Below are 27217 nucleotides of genomic sequence, written 5' to 3' on the forward strand. Positions count from 1 at the left end.
GCCAGGGCACCCCCAGGGACACCTAGGGGACAGCCAGGGCACCCCCAGGGACACGTAGGGGACAACCAGGGCACCTCAGGGACAGCCAGGGCACCCCCAGGGACACCTAGGGGACAGCCAGGGCACCCCCAGGGACACCGAGGGGACAGCCAGGGCACCCCCAGGGACACCTCGGGGACAGCCAGGGCACTCCAGGGGCAGCCATGGCACCCCCAAGGCACCCCAGGGACACCCAGAGCACCCCCCGGTACACGTAGGGGACAGCCAGGGCACTCCAGGGACAGTCAGGGCACCTCCAGGGCACCCCAGGGACATCCAGGGCACGCCCAGGGACAGCCCGGGCACCTCCAGGGACACCTAGGGGACCTCCAGGGCACCCCCAGGGGCACCCACAGGGACACCCTGGGCACACCCAGAGACCCCTAGGGGACAGCCAGGGCACCGCAGGGACGCCCAGGGCACCCCCAGGGACACCTCGTGGACAGCCAGGGCACCCCCAGGGACACCTAGGGGACAGGCAGGGCACCTCCAGGGACACCTCGGGGACAGCCAGGCCCCCCCCAGGAATAGCAAGGGCATCCACGGGGACACCCAGGGCACCCGCATGGACACCTAGGGGACAGCCAGGGCATCCCAGGGATAGCCACGGCACCCCCACGGACACCTAGGGGACAGCCAGGGCACCCCCAGGGACACCTAGGGGGCAGCAAGGGCACCCCAGGGACAGCTAGGGGACAACCAGGGCACCCTAGGGACAGCCAGGGCTCCCCCAGGGACACCTAGGGGATAGCCAGAGAACCCCCAGGGACATCAAGGGGACCGTCAGGGCACCCCAGGGACACCTAGAGTACAGTCAGGGCACCCCAGGGACACCTAGGGGACAGCCAGGGCACCCCCAGGGACAGCTAGGGGACAGCCAGGGCACTCCCAGGGACACCTCGGGGACAGGCAGGGCACCCACAGGGACACCTAGGGGACAGACAGGGCACCCCCAGGGACACCTAGGGGACAGCCAGGGCACCCCCAGGGCACCCAAGGGACACCCAGGGCACCCCAAGGGCCACGTAGGGGACAGCCAGGGCACTCCAGGGACAGCCAGGGCACCCTCAGGGACACCTAAAGGACACCCAGGGCACCCCATGGAAACCCAGGGCACCCCAAGGTACACCTAGGGGACAGCCAGAGCACCCCCAGGGACACCCAGGGCACCTCCAGCGACACGTAGGGGACCTCCAGGGCACCTTCAGGGACACCTAGGCGACAGGCAGGGCACCACAGGGACACCTAAGGGACAGCCATGGCACCCCAGGGACACCCTGGGAACCCCCAGGGTCACCAAGGGGACAGCCAGGGCACCCCAAGGAGAGCCAGGTCACCCCCAGGGAAACCTAAGGGACACCCAGGGCACGCCCAGGGACACGTAGGGGACAGCCTGGGCACCCACGGGGACACCCAGGGCAACTTCAGTGACACCTAGGGGACAGCCAGGGCGCCCCCAGGGACGGCTAGGGGACAGCCAGGGCATCCCCAGGGACGGCTAGGGGACAGCCAGGGCACCCCAGGGACACCGTGGGCACCCCCTGGGACACATAAGGGACAGCCAGGGCACACCAAAGAGAGCCAGGGCACCCCCAGGGACACATAGGGGACAGCCTGGGCACCCCAGGGACACCCAGGGCACCCCCAGGGACACCTAGGGGACCGCCAGGGCACTCCAGGGACAGCCAGGGCGCCCCCCGGGCACCCTGGGGACACCCAGGGCACCCCCAGGGACACGTAGGGGACAGCCAGGGCACCCCAGGGATCTCAAGGGCACCCCCAGGGACACCTAGGGGACAGCCGGGGAACCTCAGGGACGGCTAGGGGACAGCCAGGGCATCCCCAGGGACGGCTAGGGGACAGCCAGGGCACCCCAGGGACACCCAGGGTACCCCCAGGGACACGTAGGGGACAGCCAGGGCACCCCAGGGACAGCCAGGGCACCACCAGGGACACCGAGGGGACAGCCAGGGCACCCCCAGGGACACCGAGGGGACAGCCAGAGCACCCTAGGGACACCTAGGGGACAGCCAGGGCACCCCAGGGACACCAAGGGGACAGCCAGGGCACTCCAGGGAAAGCCAGGGCACTCGCATGGCACCACAGGGACAGGCAGGGCACCCCCAGGGACACTAAAGGGACAGCCAGGGCACCCCCAGGGACACCTAGGGGACAGGCAGGGCACCCCCAGGGACACCTCGGGGACCTCCAGGGCACCCCCAGGGACAGCCAGGGCATCCCCAGGGACACCTAGGGGACAGCCAGGGCACCCCAGGGACAGCGAGGGCACCCCCAGGGCACCCCACGGACATCAAGGGCACCCCCAGGGACACGTAGGGGACCGTCAGGGCACCCCAAGGGACACCTAGGGGACAGCCAGGGAACCCCAGGGACACCCTGAGCACCTCCAGGGACACCTAGGGGACAGCCAGGGCACTCCCAGGGACACCGTGGGCACCCCCTGGGACACATAAGGGACAGCCAGGGCACGCCAAGGAGAGCCAGGGCACCCCCAGGGACACATAGGGGACAGCCTGGGCACCCCAGGGACACCCAGGGCACCCCCAGGGACACCTAGGGGACAGCCTGGGCACCCCAGGGACATCCAGGGCACCCCCAGGGACACCTAGGGGACCGAGGGCACTCCAGGGACAGCCAGGGCGCCCCCCGGGCACCCTGGGGACACCCAGGGCACCCCCAGGGACACGTAGGGGACAGCCAGGGCACCCCAGGGATCTCAAGGGCACCCCCAGGGACACTGCGGGGACAGCCAGGGCACTCTAGGGACAGCCCGGGCTCCCCTCAGGGACACCTAGGGGACAGCCAGGGCATTCCCAGAGACACTTAGGGGACAGGCATGGCACCCACAGGGACACCCTGGGCACCCCCAGGGACACCTAGGGGACAGCCAGGGCACCCCCAGGGACACCGAGGGGACAGCCAGGGCACCCCCAGGGACACCGAGGGGACAGCCAGAGCACCCTAGGGACACCTAGGGGACAGCCAGTGCACTCCCAGGGACAGCCAGGGCACTCCCAGGGACAGCCAGGGCACCCCCAGGGACACATAGGGGACAGCCAGGGCATCCCATGGGACAGCCCGGGCAACCCAAGGGACACCTAGGGGACAGCCTGGGCAGTCCCAGGGACACCTAGGGCACCCCCAGGGACACCTAGGGGAGAGCCAAGGCAACCCCAGGGACACCTAGGGGACAGCCAGGGCACTCCAGGGACAGCCAGGGCACCCTAGGGACAACAAGGGCACCCCCAGGGACAACAAGGGGACAGCCAGGGCACCCCAGGGACACTAGGGCTCCCCCAGGGACACCTAGGGGACAGCCAGGTCACTCCCAGGGACGCCCAGGGCACCCCCAGGGACACCTAGGGGAATGCCAGGGCACTCCAGTAACAGCCAGGACACCCCAGGGACAGCCAGGGCACCCCCAAGGACGGCCAGGGCATTCCCAGGGACGCCAGGGCGCCCCCAGGGACACCTAGGGGACAGCCAGGGCACCCCCAGGGACACCGAGGTGAATGCCAGGGCACCCCCAGGGACACCTTAGGGACAGCCAAAGCACCCCAGGGACAGCCAGGGCAACCCCAGGAACACCACGGGGACAGCCAGGGCACCCCCAGGGACACCTAGGGGACAGCCAGGGCACGCCCAGGGACACCTAGGGGACAGGCATGGCACCCCAAGGAGAGCCAGGGCACCGCCAGGGAGAACAAGGGGACAGCCAGGGCACCCTAGGGACAGCCAGGGCACCCCCAGGGACATTTAGGGGACCTCCACGGCACCCCCAGGGACACCTAAGGGAGACCAAGGGCACCCCCAGGGACACCTAGGGGACAGCCAGAGCACCCCAGGGACACCAAGGGGACAGCCAGAGCACTCCCAGGGACAGGCAGGGCACCCCCAGGGACACGTAGGGGACAGCCTACGCACCCCAGGGACAGCCAGGGCACCCCCAGGGACACCCAGGGCACCCACAGGGACACCTAGGGGACAGCCAGGGCACCCCCAGGGCACCCCAGGGACAGCCAGGGCACCCCCAGGGACACCGAGGGGACAGCCAGGGCACCGAGGGGACACCTAGGGGACAGCCAGGGCACCCTCAGGGACAGCCAGGACAACCCCAGGGACAGCTAAGGGACAGGCAGGGCACCCCCAGGGACACGTAGGGGACAGCCATGGCACCCCCAGGGACACCTAGGGGACAGCCAGGGCACTCCAGGGACGGCCAGGGCACCCTAGGGACAACAAGGGCACCCCCAGGGACAACAAGGGGACAGCCAGGGCACCCCAGGGACACTAGGGCTCCCCCAGGGACACCTAGGGGACAGCCAGAGCACCCCAAGGACAGCCAGGGCACCCCCAGGGACACCTAGGGGACAGCCAGGGCACCCCCAGAGACACCTAGGGGACACCCAGGGCACCCTAGGGACAGCCAGGGCACCCCCAGGGACACCTAGGGGACAGCCAAGGCAACCCCAGGGACACCAAGAGGACAGCCAGGGCACCCCCAGGGACACCGAGGGGACAGCCAGGGCACCACAGGGACACGTAGGGGACAGCCAGGGCAACCCAGGGACAGCCCGGGCACTCCCAGGGATGCTCAGGGCACCCCCAGGGACACGTAGGGGACAGCCAGGGCACCCCCAGGGACACCTAGGGGACAGGCAGGGCACCCCCAGGGACACCTAGGGGTCAGGCAGGGCACCTCCAGGGACACCTAGGGGACAGTGAAGGCAACCCCAGGGACACCTAAGGGACAGCCTGGGCACCCACAGGGTCACCTAGGGGACAGCCAGGGCATGCCAAGGGACAGCTAGGGCCCCCCCAGGGACAGTCGGGGCACCCCCCTGGAAAGCTAAGGCACAGCCAGGGCACTCCCAGGGACAGCCAGGGCACCGCCCGGGACACCTAAGGGACAGCCAGGGCACTCCAGAGACAGCTAGGGGACCACCAGGGCACCCACAGGGAGAGCCAGGGGACCCTATGGACACCTCGGATACAGCCAGGCCACCCCCAGGGACACCTAGGCACAGCCTGGCCATCCCCAGAGAGGTGCCTTTAGGCTTTTGGCCCTCCAAGGGAAGCCAGCCTTCCAGCTTGTTCCAGCTTGCTTCTCGAAGAAATCCTGATTCTTTCGGGATAGTAGGTTGCAGAAGCACGATGCCGGGCAGTGGGACTTGGGCACTAATGATGGTCGTTTTGAAAGGGAAACTGAACTCACCTGCCCAGGTGCCTGATATCAGTTTGTAGCAGGCCTTTGGCCCTCAAAGGGAAGCCGGGCTTCCAGCTTGTGGCAGCTTTCATCTGGAAGAAATCCTGTTCCGTTTGGGATTGTAGGTGGCAGAGGCCAGGTGCCAGGCACAGGGAGTTGGGCACAATTCTTCCCTTCCTCAGAGGGGAAGACTGCCCAGAGGTACCCCTTGGTGCATTCATAAAACTGCCCAGTCAGAGCAGGGAAAATTTTTCTCAAGAGAAAAAAAAAAAAACAAAACAACACTAAAACCAAAATGGTGAAGATGTGAATAAAAATGGGATTTCTGTTCAGAAATGCTGCTTAGCACTTGGTTTCAGTGTTTGCTGAATTGATTAACATCCTGTTGGTCACTCAGGCTCAAGAAGTGGTGCCCAGGACACCTTGTGGTGTCTGATAGTGAGGAGGAAAACCCTTTGTGACCACTCTGTGCACCTGGTACTGCAGCCTGGCTGTGACATGTGCCTTAGCTCAATGAGGCATAAGCCTGGAATAATAACTTCCTTCATGGAAAAACATGCTCAATTAGCTGCTAAAAAATGTGCATGAGGACGGACAGTTCTCAGTCTCTGGTCGGGAAGGATTTACTGGCTGAGACATGAATCCTTCACGTGTGTCTCCACAGAGATTGCTCTTTCTTTTTAACTCCTTTACTACAATTATCTGGGGAAATTATGAGCACTTTTGAGAGGACTCCAGTGGAAAGATGGAAATTCTGTCAGAAATGTCTTTTCTTTTAGTTTCTTACTACTCAGCATGATCCGGTTCTGTGAACACAGTAAGGATCCAGGACCAGTGTACCTTGTCACTGCCTTTATTTTCAAGGTTTCTCCTGGTAGTACCCTGAATAAAAAATTTAAAGAATGGAAATACACATCATTGTTTTTAGTCCAAAGTCTGCCTACTGCTGTGCTTATCCAACTCCTGCTACTGGCAGGTGTGGAGAGAAGTTGGTTTTCCTTCTTTGTTCTCCACTGAGGAATTTGAAACAAATTCCTCCACAGTTAGAACTGGAACTGGAATTGTTACCCTGATTTACATTCATGTTTTTAAAACCCATTCTGTCCCTTTAGGGGAGCCTGGAAGGCAGAATCACAGATAAATCAGCTGACAGTCAAAATCTGATCAATGTAGGATCCCACCCGCGTGGAAGAAGAAGACTGGGGTTTTGTTGGGCATCAATTTCCAGTGGGGAAGTTTGTGCTTTTTCAAACCTGTATGAACAAAAATATAGTACTGGAAGTATGAAAAAAGCTGGAAAAGCTGTGGGCTTTTGCTTCAGAGCACTGAAGAAGCACAGATTATAAACCCCCTTTTTTTCTGAGACCACTCACTGAAGCAATTTTGTGTTTTTCCACAGTGTCAGCTGAAATACATAAGAACACCACCTGATTTATGTCTTTTCTCATACAGAGTCACTGGGGTTTCTCCAATAGCAAGAGGAAGAAGGGGACCTGAGAGACAGGCAAACTGCAGAAATATAGTAAAACCTGCTAACAGTTCACCAGAAGGGAGCAGAGCAGTGGTGGCTGCCCAGTGTCCAAGGGCACAAGAGGGTGCTGTGCACTCAGCACATCACAGCCAAACCCCTGGGTTACTGTCACCGACTGAGGCAAATAAAGCATTTTAAAAAGTAAAGCTTTAATATATTTTTCTTTTAGATAGAAAGCTTTGCTTTCTTCCTGCTAGTCAAAACTGCACAAAACGTTTGGCAAGTGAACGAAGCTTCAAAAAGATTGAAAAGAATTTCTGCGCTATGAGGGAAACAGCTGAGAAACAGAAATAAGCAGAAGCTAGAAAAGACGAAATTAAACAGGAAATGTTGCACAGAGAAAGATGGGTCAGGAAGAAAGTCTGAAATCAAAGCCAGCGAAGAAAGGTATCAGCCCCTGGCAGGCACTGCAGCTGGGCTTGTACAGCACAAGATCAGAGCTGTCACACTCAGGCAGAGAAATTCTGTTTCCCTGACTGCTGTGGGAGCAGGGCTGATGCTCCACAAACCTATGGGATACCTATCCCAAAATATCCAGAGCCTGATAGGAATCCCTCATCTCCTGCCAAGCCCTTGACAAAGATCTCAGCCAGGGGAACTGCACAGGCTCTGTGCAGACACTGCCAGCTGCACAAGAGTGTGCAGAATACTCTGTGAGGGTGGGGTGGGATCCAGGGGTGACAGGTAAGGGATGCAGGTGAGCAGCTGAGCCAAAGGAAGGTCTGCCCTGTACAGAAAGGAGTGGTAGCTTTAGCAAGGGCTGGTGGAATTCTTAGGGAAGCTGAGTCCTTTTCCACCCCTGCCACTAGCATGTTCTTGGAACTTTCACAAATTATGCCTTATTGTCTGTAGTCTCCCATCTGTGAAGGCTGAGGCATCTTGGAAACGAAAATGTCACATCCTGATTCTGTGCACTTGGTAGAAAAAGTGGGGGTCTGCAGAGGAGGAGCCACAGAGATCCTTAAATCCTGTGAATATATACCTGCTCTTAATAGAGAGCCGAATCTCTGCATATAAAATTGCATTGCTAAAGACATCAAATCAGTTCTGCTTTCCTGTGCTAGAAACATCTTTATCTCTGACCTAAAGCCTCAGTTAAACTAAGGGCAGAAAACCAGCAGTGATTGTTTGCAAGATACAGCCCTAAGAGTTCAAAAAGCATCAGTTTCTGCATGAGAAATACCAGCTGCAGTTACTTCTTGATGCCAATTCAATGAATTCTGACCCCAAGAGTTATTTTGCATGTTTGGGTTTTTCCAGTCAGAGGTAGCCTGTCAAACTGCCCCTTCCTCTGTAATTTAAAGGTAAATATTTTAAATAATCGCCTCAGGAATTTATTTGGGCTTTGCCCTGGTGGTTTATGGAGGCAGCTCTGCCCGTTTCTTTCTGGGTGGTGTTTTCAAAGTAATTTAAGACATGAAAGGGACCTGGAGCGGGATGTGTCTTTATGGGAGGGATCCAGAGGCTGTCTCAAGGTGGTTTAGCTAAAAGACCTATGAATTAGAAACGAGGTGTGCTGCTAAATGTGAGAGAGGTGCTCAAATAACCCCTGACATGTTCCTTTCCCAAGAGCACTGCAGGGAAATGCTGGGGTTGGAAGGGATCTCTGGTCCTCTGCTCAAGCAGAGTCAGAGCAAGTTTGCCCAGGGCTGTCCCCAGCTGGGTTTTGTGGCGATATTCAACCTTCCTGGAAAGCCTGGCCACCCTCACAGCAAGAGAAGCGTTTCCTTGTGTTCAGGTGGTTTTCAATCTGTGCCCATTTCGTCTCTTTCTGCCAGTGGTGCTGCTGAGAACAGTCTGGCTCCCTCTTTGTTCCCTCTGTTCAGTGTTTCTAGGCAGGCACTGAAGGAGAGGTGAGGGATACTGCTTCCATTGTTTGAGTTCAGGAATCTTGGAGGAAAGGCTTTCTGAGAAGGAAATGTTTGTCCCCTATTCTGGATGAAAGATAGTCTGAATCCAGTTATAAAATATGATCTTAAATCAAAATTTCTGGCCTGTCTTTGACCTAAGAACGAACTTGCCAAAGGTGTTTGACTTTGTGCTCTTCTCATCAGGATACATGTACCCAAACACCATCTGTCTCCAGAAAAACCTTCCACCACAGCACCCAAATACCATCTGCCTCTAGAAAAATCTTCCATCCCTGCACATAGGTGTGACCCCAGCTCTCCAGCCTCTCTGCTTACACGCCCTGCCCAAAGAGGGAGGGAAGGAGCTCGAAGCTGAGTGTGTAGCTGGCTGAGGACTTGCCTTTGTGGGTGTGGGTTTGAGGATGTCAAGGAGGCACAGATGCCTTGTTGCAAAATCGTTTCTGCTGACCCACAGGAGACAGACAGATTGACTGTCAAAGACATCAATCCCCTAAAAAGGAAGAAAACCAGTACAATTTTAACCAGCTAAAATCTGATCCACATTTTGCACTTTTATGTGGCCCAACAAGCATTGCTGGTGCTGTAGTAGAAAGTAGTTTTTTGGGTCGTTAAAAGAGGAAGGAAAAGCCCCTCACTTTGCAGACCGCATTCCTTGTTGCTGCTGTAGGTTATTCTTGGTTAAAAGACACTGATATTTAGATAATGTGAACAGGCTTGCTCTAGCAGCTGAGGAATCCAGAAACAGCACAAAGCAGAGTTCCTTGTCTTTGGGCTCCCCCCTTCTGCTCCCTGTTTTACAAATGAAAGGGAAAACTGTCCTTAGCAGGCATTCAGGAGCCTGCCGGACCCTCTCTGGCATTTCCATCGCTGTTGGTCACCTTGATGGAGGCTCCTGCTAAGAAACAGGGTAAGTGATCTCAGCAGGGATTTTTACCTGAACGGCTTTTTAAGCAGAAGCTGTTGCTGTCAGAGTCACAGGATCAGGTGTGATTTCCCCTTTGCTGGAATATACAGCAAATATTCAAACAGGCTCTGGGCTTTTTTTAGCACACAAAAGCAAGGGAGTCCTTTGAAAGATCCTCCGTGTACCCAATCATCGCTTTCCTCACCCTGGCAGCATCATAATATTCTGACAGTGTAAATCCTCACATTTGCCTCCCTCCCTCTCTCCTCCCTCCCCCTCCAGCCTGCTGCTATCGGATCTGTGATGATATGTGATCTCCTGGATACAATCAGGCACACACACAAGTACCAGGCACTCCTGCTCAGCTGAGCAAAATGTCTTTCTCCTAGAAGTGGTGCTCATCACAGCCTTCAGAGCCTTGACGATGTTGCCATGCTTTCCTTCCTGCCTCCTGCCTTTTGCTGGCTTTGCCTGCCTGCTTTTCCTGCCCGGGGGTCATCTTTGCCCTGCTGTCTGTAGCTGTATGGACTACCACACCATAGACTGCCGGGATCAAGGACTCCCAAGTGTTCCCAATCCCTTTCCATTGGATGTACGGAAACTTCTTATAGCTGATAACAACATTCAGGAGATTCCAGCTGACTTCTTTATATTTTATGGAGACCTGGTCTATTTGGACTTCAGGAATAACTCCCTCACCTCTTTAGAAGAGGGCACTTTTAGCAGTTCTACCAAACTGGTGTACTTAGACTTAAGCTACAATAATTTAACACAGCTCGATGCTGGGATTTTCAAATCAGCAGAGAAACTGATAAAACTGAGCCTTGGGAACAATAACCTGGTGGATGTGGACGAGGCTGCTTTTGAGAACCTGGACCAGCTCCAAGTGTTAGAATTGAATGACAACAACTTACAGAGCCTAAACGTGGCAGCCCTGGAAGCGCTGCCCTCCCTGCGGACCATCCGCCTGGAGGGCAACCCTTGGGTCTGTGACTGTGACTTTGCCAACCTTTTCAGCTGGATACAGGACAATGCCTCCAAGCTCCAGAAAGGTAAAGCTCTGTGGCTCCCAGCGCAGTCCGTGTGTCTGTGTGTGGCTGCTCCCATTGTCTGTGTGCTGCCTGCACTTTGCTCAGGCTGTAATTGCATGCTTTCAGCAAGACGAGCCCGTTAAATTCGTGTTGGCTTCTTTTGGCAGCGGCTCCTCCCACTTAAGGAATAAAATTTAAGAATTAAGCCCTAATAATTTTGATCTATGGACTAAACTTGCATAGGCAGTGAAAGAACCTTTTCAAATTCATTCTGCCCAGAGCTGGTTCCCTTCCAGACTTCATTTTCTCTCTGGTAAATATATTTTCCACAATAAGCCCTTTGAGCAGCTAAATATTCTGTGGCAGCTCCTTAGGAAAACTGTTTTTCCTCTCATTTTACTGATCAGTTATGAAGATGCTACAAAAGAGTTAAATCCCCATTTTATGCAACTGTGATTGTCAGCCCCTTCCTGGAAGTATTTTGTTGTGATGCTCTGTGTTTGAAACACTTCAGCATCTCGATTTGGGGCCTTTTCATTGAAAAAGCACTGCTTCCAATATGGGAAATAAACTGAAGTGGCTTTAGAACCCCCAAAATACAAGATATATAATCCTGGTATTTGAGCCAGTAATTTTTAGAAAGGCACAGGGAGGGGGAAATAAAAGTGTTAAGACTGCCATGTCTAGGAAGTCCAGACTCTTGCTCCACATGTCCCACCAGACCCCAAAGCCTCTCTTAATCCAGCTTTAGCAGGAGATCATCTCATAGTTCATGTCTCCCAACAAGCACCAGGGAATAAACTCCTGCCACTGAGCAGCACCAGCTGCTCCCAAAGGCAGATTGCTGGGAGCAGGGAAACTCCAGGAGGGCCCAGAGGGGACACCTTCCACCACCCCAGGGTGCTCCAAGCCCCATCCAACCTGTCCTTGGACACTGCCAGGGATGAGGCAGCCACAGCTTCTCTGGGCACCCTGTGCCAGGGCCTCCCCACCCTCACAGGGAAGGGTTTTTCCTCATATGCCATCTCAGCCTACTCCCTGTCAGTTTGAAGCTGTTCTCCTGTGTCCTGGCACTCCAGGCTCAGACTCTGCAGTCAGTTATTCAGGTTCTTCCCATGCTTGTGACCTTGGGTAGCATCTTTCTAACACGCTCATCTACATTGTCCTGAATATTCTTAGCTGTAGGTCAGCTCTTCTGAGGAAGAAGTGATCTGAGGAAAAAATGTTGGCTTTTCCCCCTCTGTCTCAGTGAAACTTTAATCTGCATTCTTTCTAAACCAAACCTATTATCCCACCTTTCCTGACGCTTTAGCTTAAGTTTGCTCAATTTCAATCAAGTATTTGCCTGTCTCTAGTGCTAAACATGAGTTCACACAGCAGTTCACTTTCCCCAGGCTTTCATTGAACTTCCAGGTTGTTCCCCTTGATCCTGAGTGTTCACTTTGAGTCTGTCCTACCTCTTCCTCTGCTGCCCCCTCAGTGTTTTAAAGAGTATCTGAACTTATGTCTGGACATCTCAAGTAAGTGAGCTTTCCCACAGCACTGCCAGCTTCCCAGTGTCCTCCAAGCTCAGAGATGCTTTCCCACAGCATTTTCTGTCATCCTTAGCTGTGTTTTGGCCAAACAGCCGAAAAATGACTATAGCTTATCCAGATCTTCCAAACTTTAAGTAAGACTTGGGCTGGGAAGACAAAGGGGGAAGGAGCAAATATTCAAGTGGTTGATTTGATCAGAGCTGCCCTGTAAGGATTTGGATTTGGTGCCTGGAGTGAGTCTCCTGCTCTCTTCACACCCAGACAGGGAGAGATGTGCACGGATGCAGAAAAGCATCACCAGAGCTTCTTGTGAGCTGCTGCCAGAAAAACACTCGCTGTCTCCTTCAATAAAGCACCGAAACATTCTTCACGAAGGTGGCTGCAAAACTAACCCCAAAAAGGAAAGTCTGTCTCAACGACTTTTTTAAATACACAGCCACAGTTGCATGCCTTGCAAAACAACTTTTGGAAAGTCCAAGTTAAATTGTTAGAATTATGATTTGATTGCATTTTACACCCAGTTTCCAGTTTTTAACGATTTCACAACATGATTCCCATTAGGAACTGAATACATTAGTGTTACTTGTCCGATTTTACTTATCCAAGACCACGTTTGCCTGGCCTTTCCTGGGAATAGTGGGAAGGGCAACTCAATAAACACTGAGCATTCCGACTCCCTGGCTGCTCCTGATAGTTCTGTGAAGCTGGGGATGAAGGATTCTTGCAGCAAACACACCAGGATAAGTAGGGCAGCAGACTTTCTGTCTGGAAACACAGGAGGAAAGATAAGGATGCATTTCAAGGGCCCAAGCAAAGATCTTGGCTGGTTCTGCTTTGGAATTCTGCAGCAGGCCAAGGGTTTGTATACACAGGGCTGGGAGAAGGACATTTGCAGACAGATTTAGGGGCTGGGAGTTCATTTAGGTTCCTCACTTTGAGTGACACTTACGGAAGTTGAATGTGCCTGTCTGAGGGCAGCCCCTCAGTAACTGAAATATTCACCAAGCCACGGCTCCACCTCTCACTGCAGCACTGCAGGGAACTCAGCAGCCCAAGTTGCCCTTGGCTTTTGCAAAAGAAACACCAAGTTGATTTTAAAAGGGGAGTTTTGTCTCTGTGAACTGCAATCTGGATAATTGATCCTGAAGCTCTGTCCCTCTTTAATTAAGGTTTCTGGAGGACTCAGTGATCTGAACAAAAGCAGTACTTCAACTCATTAGTTTTGCAGGAGTCAGGTCCATTTTCCTCCTGGCACAGTACCAGAAATAGCTTGTAAAGTTCTAACTTCTGCTGACCTGCCTGCCCAGCTGGCTGGAAAGGCTCTGCCCAGCTGAGCTGCCTCAGCTCATCCAACTTGTGGCTTCACACAAACAGCTGGGGTTTCAATAATTTTACAGATTTCAGCATTTATTCATCTAGCCTAAATTTTAAATAAAGGCTTAACTGGAATTAGATGAATACCCTCCCCAGATGATACCCTCATCCTGGCAAATTTGCAGGCAGACTTATTAAAAAACTGCACTAAAATTTTGGGATTAAACCTAGCACTTTAAAACAGCAAACACTTTTTTTTTTTTTTTTACTATAAGGAGATATTAAATCCAGCATTTTCTTCATGCTGCAAAACAAAACTACAAGTTTCCCCTCTGATTTGGTTAGTAACTGATTAAAAACAAATTAGTGAGCATGGTGCAAAGAAGGTGAAAGAAATGTGATGAGAAGTGGGATGGTGATAAGTGAAAAAAATTTTTTTTAAAAGTTCTTTTTCCTGGAAAAGACAGTGTTTGCTGTTGGTCATAATGGTTAAGAACAACATTTATAAAGATTTTCTGTAGAAGGATGTTTGGTTGTGTAGGCATTTGTTACACCTGAATGGCACCTGGTGGCAAATGGTCCACATTAAAGCCTTCCATCAGGAGGAATATGGATATTAGGAATATATGACTTTTTTTGGAAATAGAAGAGTGGCTGTTAGATCTTAATCCTTAAAAAGACAAGTATGAGAACTTTCATAGAAGATTTTATTTTGTGGGGCCATGAAAATTCATAGAACAACAACAAAAAAATACCTTCAAAGAACCAACGCCTAAGTTGGCCTACAAAAATACACTCGGCAACTTCTTGTACTGGCCAGGCTCTCTGCTGCTTTCAGAGCTTGTTGTTCATCACATTTATCTTGGCTAAAAATGCACTTTTCTTTTTTTTCCTCATCTCTTAACCTAGTTCTGTTAGTAATACTGTTTGAAACTCAGGGCTCAGCCAGCGAAAGACTGTCACTGGTGCAAATGACCTACAGAACAGAGGGTTATGAACCCTCAATTTCAGTGTTTTAATACAAAGGGCTTTGACGGAATAAATTTTTGCTGAAAGATCTTGTTTAAAATTAGTGCAGAAGACATTTCTTGAATCTCTCTGAGGATCCCATCAGGATGAGGGGACTGGATTCAGATAAATGTCTGTAACAAAGCAATACAAGTAATCTGCAATAGCCACACTGAAGGGCTTTGTTGACATTCCCGTTGCTGATTTTTATTTTCTGTGAACATGCTTTGGGCAGCTGAGCCTGTGACCTTGTTTGCTAATGACTAATGCATTTTTAACATTACTTTTAATTAGAGCTTAAGTATTCCTGGGAGTGTGACTGTAGTGTCTCCTTTCTGTCATCTTGCCCTCATTTTGCTTTTTACTTCCTTTCTTCCCCTCATCTTTGGGAAGCTGCATACAGTTTCTGGGATCAATTAATTTATTTGTTATTTAAGTTCCCCACTACCGTTTGCAGGAATTAAAACTTTTGCTGCTCTCTGTAAAAACAGTGCTAGAAAGTACTGTAAATACTGAAAGTACTAGCACAGTACTTTCAGCAAAGGTTTAGACTGAGCATTTTTGGGGGGGGAGCCTTTGTACATTTGTATTTCCAGGAACATTGGAAAAGCTCATTCAGAAGTGGCCTGAGACAGAATTCCAAATAGATTTGTGCTGTGATAAATAAAATAGATGTTCTGAATGTCTGAAATTGAAGTAGCCAAAGTTGAGGTGAGGACTGGTGCTCAGGGCTCATTTCATCAGCTGTTGCTCCAGTTTGGAAAGTTGTGGAAGTTGGGAAGTTTCTCAGATATTCCAAGAGGGTTTTAGTGTCAGTACTGACACAGAAGTTGCTCAGCTACATGAAAGGTTTCTGTAGCTTTCAAGACCTCTTCAGAATGGATGGAGAAGTAATTCCGGTGAAGTGGCATATTTCCAGATAAAGCCTGTCTACGCAAAAATCAGGGGAGAAGGATGGCAGTGAGAGGGGGTAGGAAAAAAAGCAAGAACAGGTGACAGTGAGGCTGTAAGCAGGAAATTCAGACTGAACTCAGTCCTAAAATAGAAAGTCAGAAGTGAATCAGTGTAGTGAGAATCATAAATAGAATCATTTAGATTGGAAAAGACCCCCAAGGCCATTGAGTCCAATCTGCGCCTGACGCCCACCTTGTCCCCAGCCCAGAGCACTCGGTGCCACATCCAGGTGCTCCTTGGACACCTGCAGGGATGGGCACTCCAAACCTCCCTGGGCAGCTCCTGCCAAGGCCTGAGCACCCTTTCCATGGGGAAATTCCTGCTGCTGTCCACCCTGAGCCTCCCCTGGCCCAGCCTGAGGCCGTTCCCTCTCCTCCTGTCCCTGTACCCTGGGAGCAGAGCCCGACCCCCCCGGCTGTCCCCTCCTGTCAGGGAGTTGTGCAGAGCCACAAGGTCCCCCCTGAGCCTCCTTTTCTTCAGAGTGAGTCCCCCCAGATCCCGCAGCTGCCCCTCACAGGAGTTACCCTGCAGACCCTTCTAGACCCAGGAGAACAGAATGGTTTTTCTAAGCCTGTTTAGACATTCCGTGCCATGAGGTTACCATCCCTTGCTTCTTGGCTCTTTCTGTGATCCCAATCTGAGATCTATTGCATAACTTATTCCATAAATTAAACAATCTCTCATGCCACTAATCCAGGCCTTTAATGAGTTTTACAGAAAATATTAAATATCTTCCTCAAAACAAAGCATACTAGGGACACGAGAGGACGGGTTTTGTCTAACACCTGAACCAACAGCCAGCGAAGAAACTGAGCGCTCTACAAGTCCTCTTGACTTATCAGTCTTTATTAGCACTTATTTGTTCATCTGCTGTGGAGAGAAGGCTCCTTAACTTCACGTACCAATATAGAACCCGAGCAAGCAGCAGCCAGAAAGGACAGGCTGTTCTGTCCATTGCAACCATCAGCTCTCCCCCAGTATCATGCACATGCTCCCACATCACCAGGACAGAACAGAAGATCTGTGTGTCTGGAGAGGAATGAAAAGCCCTAAGATATTTCACACATTCAGCAGCTTTTATCCCGCTCAAGCAGAAACTCCTCACAGAAATTACACTCCTTAACAAGCGCATCAAATCTGTTTCTATATATATACATATATAAATATATAATTTGATCTCCCAGACATTTTCAGTAAAATGATCTGACTGCCACTGGCTTTTCACTCTGTTTCTTCCATCCTAAGGTTATTTGGAGTACTTCCATCTTCCATGCATTTGAAGATGTGAGGACAGCACTTGCAGATGTGAACACCTGATGTTGAACTTTATATCTAGGCATTGAGACAAACTGCTAAGCACCCTCCGAAGCTGTTCTGCAAATCTTTAGGGCACTTGGCCATACAAGTTTTACTTGGGGGGCTAAATCTAGGCTTCAAGTTCTTTAAGCTTTACTGTTCTGATAGCTCAAGGCTATTTTCAATGAAATCTCACTTCAGAGGCAATGCCTCTCTCATTGCTTATTAATACATCTCAGACATTTGTGACAGTGTTTAAGGAGACTAAGGCAAACCATAGCTGGGAGCAAAATACCACACAAGAAACAACATGCCACATTTAAACATTTCAAATCTGTGTCAGCTACATTCAGCAACATGAGGCAACAGCTAAATTCCAGCCAAAAGGGCAAATACCAATTTTACTCTAAAAAAAAAAACAAAACGCCTATTGTAGTGCTCTTATATTTACTGCATCTGTAGTAGGGAACATGTGTGCATGCAGCTCATTCAGACATTTATGGTTTCAGACACTTCTCTGGATGTATTTCCATACATCCTAGTGCATGTCCCAGTGTGCCTTTGCATTATCTCATCCTGCTGTCCATTGCTGAATGGTAGGAAGATCTTTGTCATGGTAGCTGCTTTTTGTGAACGCTAAAGGACCCCAAAAGAGGTACTTTTTGTTTGTTTGTTTGTTTGTTTTGTTGTTGTTGGGTTTTTTTGGGTTTTCTTTGTTTTTTTTGGTTTTTTTTTTGGGGGGGGGGAGGGTTGGTTTTTTTAAACTCAGCATCCAAAATTATAGCTGGGAAATCTCTCTCTGCTAACAGACAGACCATAACTTTGAAACAGTAATGAATGCCAGAGGTTATCCAATCAAAGATTTATTTAGCATAGGGATTAGAAATAAGCAGAGACAGGAGGACACAAGGAGTCCTTCAAAACGGGGTCAAGTGGACCTGGAGAAAGTGATGCATTTGGTGCTTGTCTTTAGCTGTATAGAGGAGTATAAACCAAAACTCACAGTGCAGTAGGGCGGCAGTCAGTATATCCAGGGAAAACCCCTGGCACAGCCAGGAGCAGCAATATCAGTGCACTCGATGGGTTAAAAATTCCTGATCACTCTGGGAAACGTGGCTGGATTATGGCTACAAAATCCCAGCAGGGTTCAGATGAAACAGGGCCTCAGGGTTTTTGTGAGGGTTTTGAGATGGTGAGATCCAGTTATAACTTTGGGGCATTACAGCGTTGCTGGTCTCTTTTCAGTAATTTGCAAGGAAATTATTCATTATTTGCATGCAGACTGGTTTTGGGCTGATTCTGTTTTCTAGGAGGTTCAGTTTTACAGGGAAAGATTTCATCCTGGGTGTAGTCCTGAAGAGAAACAAACTCAAAGGGGTTTTCAGGGTCTAGCAGCAGCCTAATTGCCTGTGATTTATTGTCAGGGTTTCAGTGCTGGACTTGGTGGAGTTGTGCTCCTCCAATATAAGGTGTCCAAAGTCATATTGTTCTGAAACCTATTTGGGAATTTCATTGAAATAACTCTACCTGGAACCCCCCTGCATCACTTCTTTATGAGCACACTTTCCTTTTCTTATTTTTAAAAACCCACCTCTCCTTTTAACATTATGGCTCTTGAATTCCAGCATTTTCACTTCCCATGTTACTTAGACAATCTACTCCCCAGGGTACAGACCTGCATTTTCATCCTCGTTTTTCCAGAGCTGAGACAAGTCTGGTTAGAGTCCAGCACCTGTGCCTTGCCTGGCACTTCAAAGCAATCAGCACCAGTGCAATACATCTGCTCCTTCTGATGACATAGCAGGAGGATACAGGGTGTGTGACATTGTCCTTGGGACAGCTGGAGTCATTACAGATAATGGGATGGCCCTGACCAAAATAACCCGAGCTGAGTATTTATAGCACACTCACACTTGTTATTTCATTTACAGTTTTGTTTGGTATGAAGAAGCAACTCCTTGAATATGTTGTGGGAGCAATGAGGTAGATATATATAACTGTCATCAAAGGCTCTCTTTTGCTGCAGCCAAGCACTAAATACCAAGCTGCTTTGAGATGCCCTTTACAAGAGTCCTGGCTGGTCTTCTGAAAGAATAAATTCTATAGAATAAATGAATAATAAAAAAGTACAGAAACCCATCCCCAAACAAACTATAAAAATTAATACCATTCAAGTGAAAGCATGTGAAAGCAGAGCTTGAGGTTAAACGGCATCTTCTTTCCTCTGTAGGTTCTGTGTGGGGACAGGGATTTGACTGAGCCAGTCTGGATACAACAGTGCCACACAAAGGAAAAAACCTACACCCTGTAATTAATACTGATAACTTTCTACAGACCATTCTTTAGTTCATTGTTCGTGCAGAGGGTGTTTAATGCCCTGGAATTCCTTCCTGCCCAAGGAAAGAACAAAGATGGATCTATTGCTGGGCACCAGTGGAACAGGACAGGTGGGGTACAGACCATCAGTTCTCTGGATTCTCATGAAGTTAGAACAACCTTCCTGTAAATAACGGAAAGCCAGGGCTGTGTTTCTATGGAAGGAAGCAGATGAAATAGGTTTGTCCATTTCTCATCTCTAGCAGGTGTGTGACCTTCAAGTGATGGTATTTTCAGGTAGAGAGTTGGAAGCTCTGGTGCAACAACCACTGCATGAGCTTTGGAAGAAGAAATTCCTTGTGCCATCAGAGACAGAGCTGCTGGTCTTACTGCTGACTGTTCCAAATGAACAGTCTGTTCCGAATTCTCTTTGGAGTCCACAGAAAAGCTTCTGTTTGGCTGTGCTGAGTTTTTCAACAGTGTTGACTCAAATTAAATCGATAAAATCACTGACAAAGACCCTCTAACTAGTTAAAGTTAGAAAGTGATGTTTTATTTTGATGTTGGGTGGCACGGAACTAATCTCCTAAGTACCTGTGTGTGAATCACAAAACTCTAGCCCTCTGTTTATTTACAAAAGTCTTTCATACTCAAAATGCTCGTCCATATGCCTATCTCAGCACCTCCCATTCCCCACTTTGCATTAAAATGACCCCAGAGTCCTTCAAGCCTGCGCAATTCTTCTATCAAATTGGGTCAGTGGTCTTTGAAATGGGTCCGTGCTCTTGAAAGATGAAGTCAGAGAGTCTTCTTCACAGTGACCTTTCTACCTTCGTTAATGCTGGCAGGCTGATGTGACCTTTTGGCATAGTCCAATCTTCTCTTCATTGGTTCCAACAGTTTCTGTGTCCAGGTACCATCACAGTTTCAATGATTACAATGATCCAGTTATCTCATTTCCTTCTACAAGCACAACTAAAACAAGCAAACACACGCTCTGGCTTGAGCATCTAATAATTATTAACTCATCTCTACTCTTCTAACTTAAATCCTAATCAATACAAATTGCTTCTACCCCTTAACTAAAATCTTCACTCTTTAAATTCTTAACTCAGTGTCAGTGAAACATCCACCCAACAGGGTGGACTGATCAATGTTCCTCTCCCTCAGGCACTGCCCTGTGCTTCCACCAAGCTCTGTACCCTGCCCAGGCTGCGTCCAGCACAGCTTTAGGAGGCTGCCCTGTGTGAGGATAGGAGAGCTCAGCTCATTCCTGTCTTTTGGAAGAAGTGGAGCAAACACAGCATGGCTGAAGGTACAGCTGGGAGCCAGAGAGGCCCCTGCACTGGCCCCTGCTCTGTGGTGCTGTATTTCATCTACTGCCATCTGTTATTCCCAAGAACTAAGAATTCTCTAAAAACTTGAGGCCACAGAAGCCTGTTGGGCTGTCACAGAATAAAGCAAGTAGTAAATTCCCATCTAATCTATTTGGTTTGAGAACATGACCCAGATACCAGTACCCATGGCTACCTGGAGAGGAGCATCTTTGTTTCTCCTTACTTTATAATGAGTCCCAAAATCCTTGCAGTACAATGATTCTCATAACAAGAAATACCCTCTAAGTGCCTTGGCGTGTTGCAGATCCTTCGTATTCTGTGTGTTGTGATGTGAAGTGAAAGCATCAGGGAAATAGGAATAGAGCTCACAGTGCACAGGGTCAGCTTTGATCCATGGCAGAACTGCAGTTGGGAATGAAGGAGTGAGCTCCTTTCCATATCTGGGATCCTGGGCAAATGCTACCATGGTAAGTTATCTCCAAAGCCAAGGGCTGCAGTATGTAGAACTGCTCAGGACAAGAGTTTTCTTTTGGAGCCTTCTTTGCTCTCTTTTTTTTTAATATATTCTTTTTCTACTTCCTCCCTTCTCCTGATCTGAAAGTCCATCCCATCACTCCAGCACAGAAGTATTTTAAATGCTGCCAGTTGAGAATTTCTTTTGGACAGAAATTTTAAAAGGTAGAGTTGCTTATGGTCACCTGTGCCCCCTTGCTTTTGAGGAGCTTGACTCATGTGCTCTGAAAACAGCAGTTCTCAGGAGGTCTCAATCTCTGTTAGACTGGTTTCTTTTACAGAAACACAGTTGCACAGAAACTTGTTTTTTCTTGTGCTTGGTACAAGTGAAATGGAATTCGTGTAGGTGCTGTATTCACTTGGTGCAGGTTTTCCTGCCAAAATTCTGCAGTGATCTTTTCCTATTAGCAAGGAATTTCCTCTTCAAATGAATTTTCAGTATGTGGTAGTCATGCAACTCCTTTGATTACTATCAGGATTATATTTATTTACAAAAAAAAAAAAATCTTTTCTTAAAAATCTGATTTAAAAGACACAGGTCTTGAAATTCCAGCCTATGGCTTTTCACTCGTCCCTCGTTTCTCACGGTTTTGAGTAGGGAAGGATATCCATGTGTCCCCCATTTTGCTTACCCTGATTAATGCCTGGAGTTGCTACTTCCAAGTCTTACTGAAATGAAAACATGATTTGGTGGCCAGGTCTCAGTTGTTTCAGCAGGAAGGTTTGGAGAGGGCAGGTTTGCATCTCCTCAGTCTCTGTGTGCTCAGGTGCTCCAGGACATCAGCTCGTGCAGAAGACAGGAACATTGCAGGGTCCCGTTTCCAGAAGTCTCAGAGGATGTTTGGAACCATGTAGCTGCCTTCTCTTCCAGGTCAGTTCCGAGGACAGGAGGTTTCACAGATCTCCAGAGCAAGTTGTGCTTGTTCATCATCAGCTGTGCAGGGCCAGTGCACCCTGAGCTCAGGAAAGCCAGTGTGGCTTTGGGCAGAGAGCCTCGGGCGGGCTGGCTGCTGACACTGCTGGGCAGCTCTCAGGACATCCCCAGTCAGCTCCCAGAGGAGCATGAGAAAGAGGGAAAGCCACAGAACTTTAGGCAAAAACGATACAGGATGGCTTTTAGGGATCAAAATTTAATACAATCGTCATTACAAGGTCAAGTAGGTCAGGGTGATAATTGGTTCCACAGTGGAATTAACTGAAACTCCTTCTCAAATCAACACAGCAGCTGGGCTGGGCTGGATCCAGACAATCAGTCAGGGCAGCACCATTAACCCCAGGAGCCCGGGTTTAACAGGAAAACATCACATGCCACAGCTATCCAGCCACAGGAAAACCGGGATTCACAAAAGTAGAGGGAATCTCATCGTCACCACTCCTTGTTTAAAGTGACATCATGGGACAGAAATGCCAGGTACTCTGTGTGCACACAGCAAGGCAGAGCCCAAAGCGGGGAGAACACCGCGGGATGATCAGGACAGAGGGAGTGGATCAAGTAACTCCGCAGCAGTTCTCATGTCATTAACACACAATTCTTACATTTCCCCTTAACGTTCACGTCCTGAACAGTGAGGCAAAGGCAGCCTTGCCAGCCCTCTACAGACTTCGTTCACTTCAGTACTGGTTCTATTCTAGCCCTGGTCATACCCTCTCCTGATATTCCCCCGTGGTGAATGAAGAGGGAGCTGGGCAAATGCAGTGAACTGTGTGCTTTTACTGTCCAGGATCCAACTCTGTCCTCACTGCTTCTTCAGTCTGGCGGTTTTTGCTTTCACTACAAAGAACCCAGCTCTGGGCATTCTCCAGTAATGCAGGGGGAACAATATCTCCGAGTCTGCATGGCCTCAGGACAGCCAGAGAGAAAAGGTGGAAGCAGGACACAGACAAAAAAGCATCCATTAAACCCGAACTGTTGTTTGACCAGAAAAAAAAAAAAAAAAAAAAAAACAAAAACAAACAAACAAACAAAAAAACTCCCCCCCCCAAAAAACAACCAAAAAAACCCCCAAACAAACAAACAAACAAAAAAACCAACCAACTCTACTTTGGAACTACACAGAAAAAAGTAATGTAGAAGGGTGTGGAGGGAACTTCAGTATCCTTCTTACCCTGTTTTGAAGCCAGAGTTTGTGCTCAGATGGAGTAGCCGGGAATTGATTTCAGGTCTCCAGGTTTAGATGCATCCAGGGTTCGACATTCATTTTTTTTAATTCCTCCAAATCACAGTCCTAGATCACACCTGGTATCTGGAAGGCTGGAGGTGAAACAACTTAATTTCCAGGAGATGCTCAAAGAGGCTATGTAATGCCTTTTGGATAGTGACAGGTTTTGTTCCCTTTTCCCCTGAATACTGTACAATTTCATAAACCTGGAATTAACTCTAAAACTTTTCTTCAGCCATTCAATCTCTGACCCAGTACAAACAGAAGAATTCATCAACAGCTGATTTGTCCCCCTTTCCTCTTCCTTGCAGGTCTCCATGAAATCCAGTGTTCCCTGCCCGTGGAGAACAGGAGGATCTTCCTGAATGAGTTATCTGAGGTCAGCTTTAGTGAATGCAAATTCAGCTTGTCATTGACAGACCTTTTTATCATCATCTTCTCCGGAGTTGCTGTGTCCATTGCTGCAATTCTCTCCAGCTTCTTCCTGGCCACCCTGGTGCACTGCTTCCAAAGATGTGCTCCCAGCAAGGATGATGATGATGACGAAGATGACAGTGAGGACTGAACTCAGTCAAAATCCTTAAGTTTCCTTGGTTTATCAGTTACCAGATCATCAGCCAAAGTCTATGAGGAAAAAAAAAAAAATGTAGAGCAAAAGCTTTAAACATGGCTTAAACCCACAATGTGGAAGGATCCCTTCTAGCCACTGATGGTCACTGGTGGGAATGGCAGAGCTGAGACTGTCACCTGTGCTTGCACATGTACCCTGCTGCAACCAGACTGGGCTGATTTCCATGGTCCTTAATCAAACACTGCATTTAAACTTGAAGATTGAAGGAAAAAGGGGGAAAAAGCAAAAAAAAAGTTTCAGTGTTTTAAAAGAGGAGTTTCCACATTGTCCTGATGAGATGCAGATTCTTATAAGTGCTTGAAGCTTGTTCTAGATACACTTTGAACAGGACTGGATGAATGGAGATGTTTCAGATTGAAAATACAGAAACAATTCACAATAGTATCCTTCCTAGATCTAAGTACTGGGAGATCCTATTAAAACTCACACAAAATGCAATTAAAATGATTCCTAGGATTGTAGAAAGCATGAGAGGAAGGTTGGCATTTTCCCCCTAAAAAAGTTCTCCAGAAACATTCACCCTCCATTTAATAACAGCAATTTCAGGCACCATTCAGCAAAAGAAAAAAAAAATATTTCTGTAAGTGAATATGATTCTGGGTCTGAGTCATCCACTGCAGATGCCTGGCACTTCTTTGGTCATGGCACAAATACTAAATATAACATCCTTTTGCATTTTTAGATGCAGTGAAGTAAAGGAATTCCCTCCCCGTAATGCTCGGCACCAGTAACTGTTGCAGCATCCAGTCCATTTAGCTATTTTAAAGCACTAAGGGCTATATTCTGCTCCTGGTTCTACTGGAATAACCCAAATGAGATGAACATCGTGATCCAAATTGGCAACTGTATAAACAAAAGTGAAATCTGGCCCAACATGTTTCTGACTGTGCTATAGATTTGTCAAAACTTGAGCTCTTCTATATGATGGTAGATATTTTTGTTAAAATTTAAAAAGACATTTATTACAAGAGATTTTTGGAATAGTGCTGGACAGCTTTTTAGGATAAGTATATTTTTAAAATATTTGTAATGGAAATATTTTTTTAAAGCTCTGTGTATTTAAATTGTTATCTAGAGTAGCTGTGAGGGCTTAAAGTAATGAACAACATAGTAATAAGCAAGCTAAGGACCGTATGCTATCATAAAGTAATTAGAGCTGATAAAAAGTAGCATTTGTTTAACAACTGTAAATGCTATGGTTTCTTTTTAAAAGCACTCTTTGGTTAAAATACTGCCTTGCTCAGTAGGAGGGAACCCCCCTGTGTGGCCGGGGGTGACAGGGTCCAGCAGACACCTTCCATCAGAGATCCCCACCCAGCAGGGATCAGCTGGGAGGCCTTCAGCAAGCCACAGTCTGTCCGTGCCTCATTCCAGGACCTACAGTGGGAGCACCACACCGACTTTATCCCTCCAAGTGCTTTGGGGCTGCAGGGGAGGGCCGTGCCCGGGGCTGTCCCCGGGGATCAGCCCTGCTCCCTGACAAGGCTTGCTGGGTGTGCTGAGGTCACAGCCAGGAGGAGAGCGTTTATTTCTGTATTCAGTGTGCTCCCTGCTTCCATTTGTTAGGGTTATTCCTTCTGAAAACACACTGAGACAGAATTAAGCAGGACAGTGAGAGGCTATTCTGTATCAATACTGTCTTATTCTACTGCAATTCCGTCAAGAGAAATGAAATGACATGATTTTCACTGTGTAGTGCCATGATTATAAACAACACAAATATATTTATAATTTCAGCCCGGGTTTTGATGTTTGTTTGTATGTGGGAATGAAAAAGGACAAACACCGTGCCTGATTCACCTTCTACAAGGGAGGTTTTGTGGGGCGGTTGGGAACACGTTGCCCAGTGCAGCTCCTGAGGCACCTCCCTTTCCCACAAATACGGATCTGTTATCAACAGTTTTATATTTAGAGCTGTGCAAATTGTTCAGTCATGGAATAGGAAACTGGGTCACACTTTTTATGGACTCAAAACTCACAACCCGTTAGCAAAATTTGATTTGTCCTACCAAACTTCCCAGGGAGTCACCAGTGGATATTTCACCTGCCCTGCCCTTGGTAATGAATTCATGGCTTTGTGTCATCAGCCTGGAAGGCTCAGTGGTTTTGCAGAGGTCATGCACCAAACTCAACTATCTTTGCTGGGCTCTGCTCTCGCTTGCAGGTTCACCCCACTGTGGTGCCTCAGAAGGAAGATGTGGATTTGTTTACAGTTTGTAGCTTTTTTGTTCAACCCAACACAAAGCCCTGAGAGCTCTGGTTCTATTTGGAACACAGCACCCTCAGCACAGCGAGGAGCACACCAAGCTGACACCCACACAGCACAGCACAAGCTGGAGAGCAAGGCTTGGCAAAGTTTTATTTGGGAAGCTGCTATTCTGGATACTCCACAGCACCAAAGTGATTTTGCACAGTAGGGGTTTTTTTTTTTTTTCTGGATCAGAAACCATAATGATATTTTTAAATTCTATTTTTCCCTATAAGTAATGCACATTTCAGACCTACTGAACACCTCCAGCTAGTAATATTGATTCATTGTAAGCACTAGCAGTTGCCAGCTATCAAATTGATTTTTGCATAACTCTAATTGCTAGTGAGACAGAACTTGCATTTAGTTCTAACTGGTATTTTTCTAATTTTATGGAATCTTGAGAGCAAAACACTCTCCTGTTGGAATATTGCCAGAACTAGTGATCACCATAATGATGCCCTGCAAAACTTTGGGAGTCAATTTCATCATCAACAGAGTGTGGCCTGAGGGCTGCATTACTATTGCAGCTGTAGCTCCACAAAGGTGTAACACAGAGCCGATCCCCTCCCCAGGTTTTGGGGCATGGGGAGTGCTCCTGTGTGGGGATATTTCCCTGGCTGGGATGTGGTGAGCCTGCACTCCCTGCTCAGGCTGCAGTGACCCACATTGGGATCAGAGGAGTTACAGTGGTGCCAAGTGAGAGCTGAATTTAGCTTCCCTTCACTCCAGCAGCACTGCCTGTAGGTGATTAGAAATGTACTGTGCAAAGTTCTTCATTTACAATTTCCCTTCTAAAATAGCTTCACTTTTGTGGTGCTCTCTCTCACTGTCAGAACCCAGCAGACATTTTACCTGCTTCAAGGGGAAGGAAAGATACTCTGCATGACCCAAATAAAGTGTTGCAGGCTCCAGGAGCCAGGAAACAGCTGCCACATTGCCTGCAGATATGTCTCCTTGATGAAATGCTAGAGCTTGGTATGTGTGAGGATCCAAAACCTGTGCAAAAAAAAAGGCAAATCTGCATGATGTCATTGAGACTGTCTGACTTTTAGAAGTGTGCACCCTTAAAAAGACCTGATGCACAAAATATTAAAACAAAGATCACCTAAAGCAACTGTCCAAACCCAGTATTTCCTCCCCAGTGAGCCACCACCTTTCTGAGGCAGCTTCTGCTGCGTCTCTTCCTCAGACATGAACATTAATAGGTCACGTTTTACAGCAGCATAAAAATGCTCTGGGATACCTCAAAGGGGTGGCTCTGGAAGCTCCTACAGAGAACTGATGCCTTAAGTTTGAGCTT

General features: G+C 49.0%; 1 protein-coding gene across 1 annotated transcript; it reads left to right on the top strand.

Moving 5' to 3' along the window:
• The first annotated feature begins 9952 nt into the window (after positions 1 to 9952).
• On the top strand, positions 9953 to 25372 carry LRRC38 (leucine rich repeat containing 38). The gene is made up of 2 exons (XM_066203013.1): positions 9953 to 10624; positions 23347 to 25372. The coding sequence occupies exons 1-2, from the start codon at positions 9997 to 9999 to the stop codon at positions 23598 to 23600; spliced, it is 882 nt and encodes a 293-aa protein (XP_066059110.1). The 5' UTR covers positions 9953 to 9996; the 3' UTR covers positions 23601 to 25372.
• The last annotated feature ends 1845 nt before the right edge of the window (positions 25373 to 27217 follow it).

This window comes from Chamaea fasciata, unplaced genomic scaffold (assembly GCF_029207755.1).
Source record: "Chamaea fasciata isolate MVZ Bird 193981 ecotype frontalis unplaced genomic scaffold, bChaFas1.0.hap1 SCAF_23, whole genome shotgun sequence".
Lineage (NCBI taxonomy): Eukaryota > Metazoa > Chordata > Aves > Passeriformes > Sylviidae > Chamaea > Chamaea fasciata.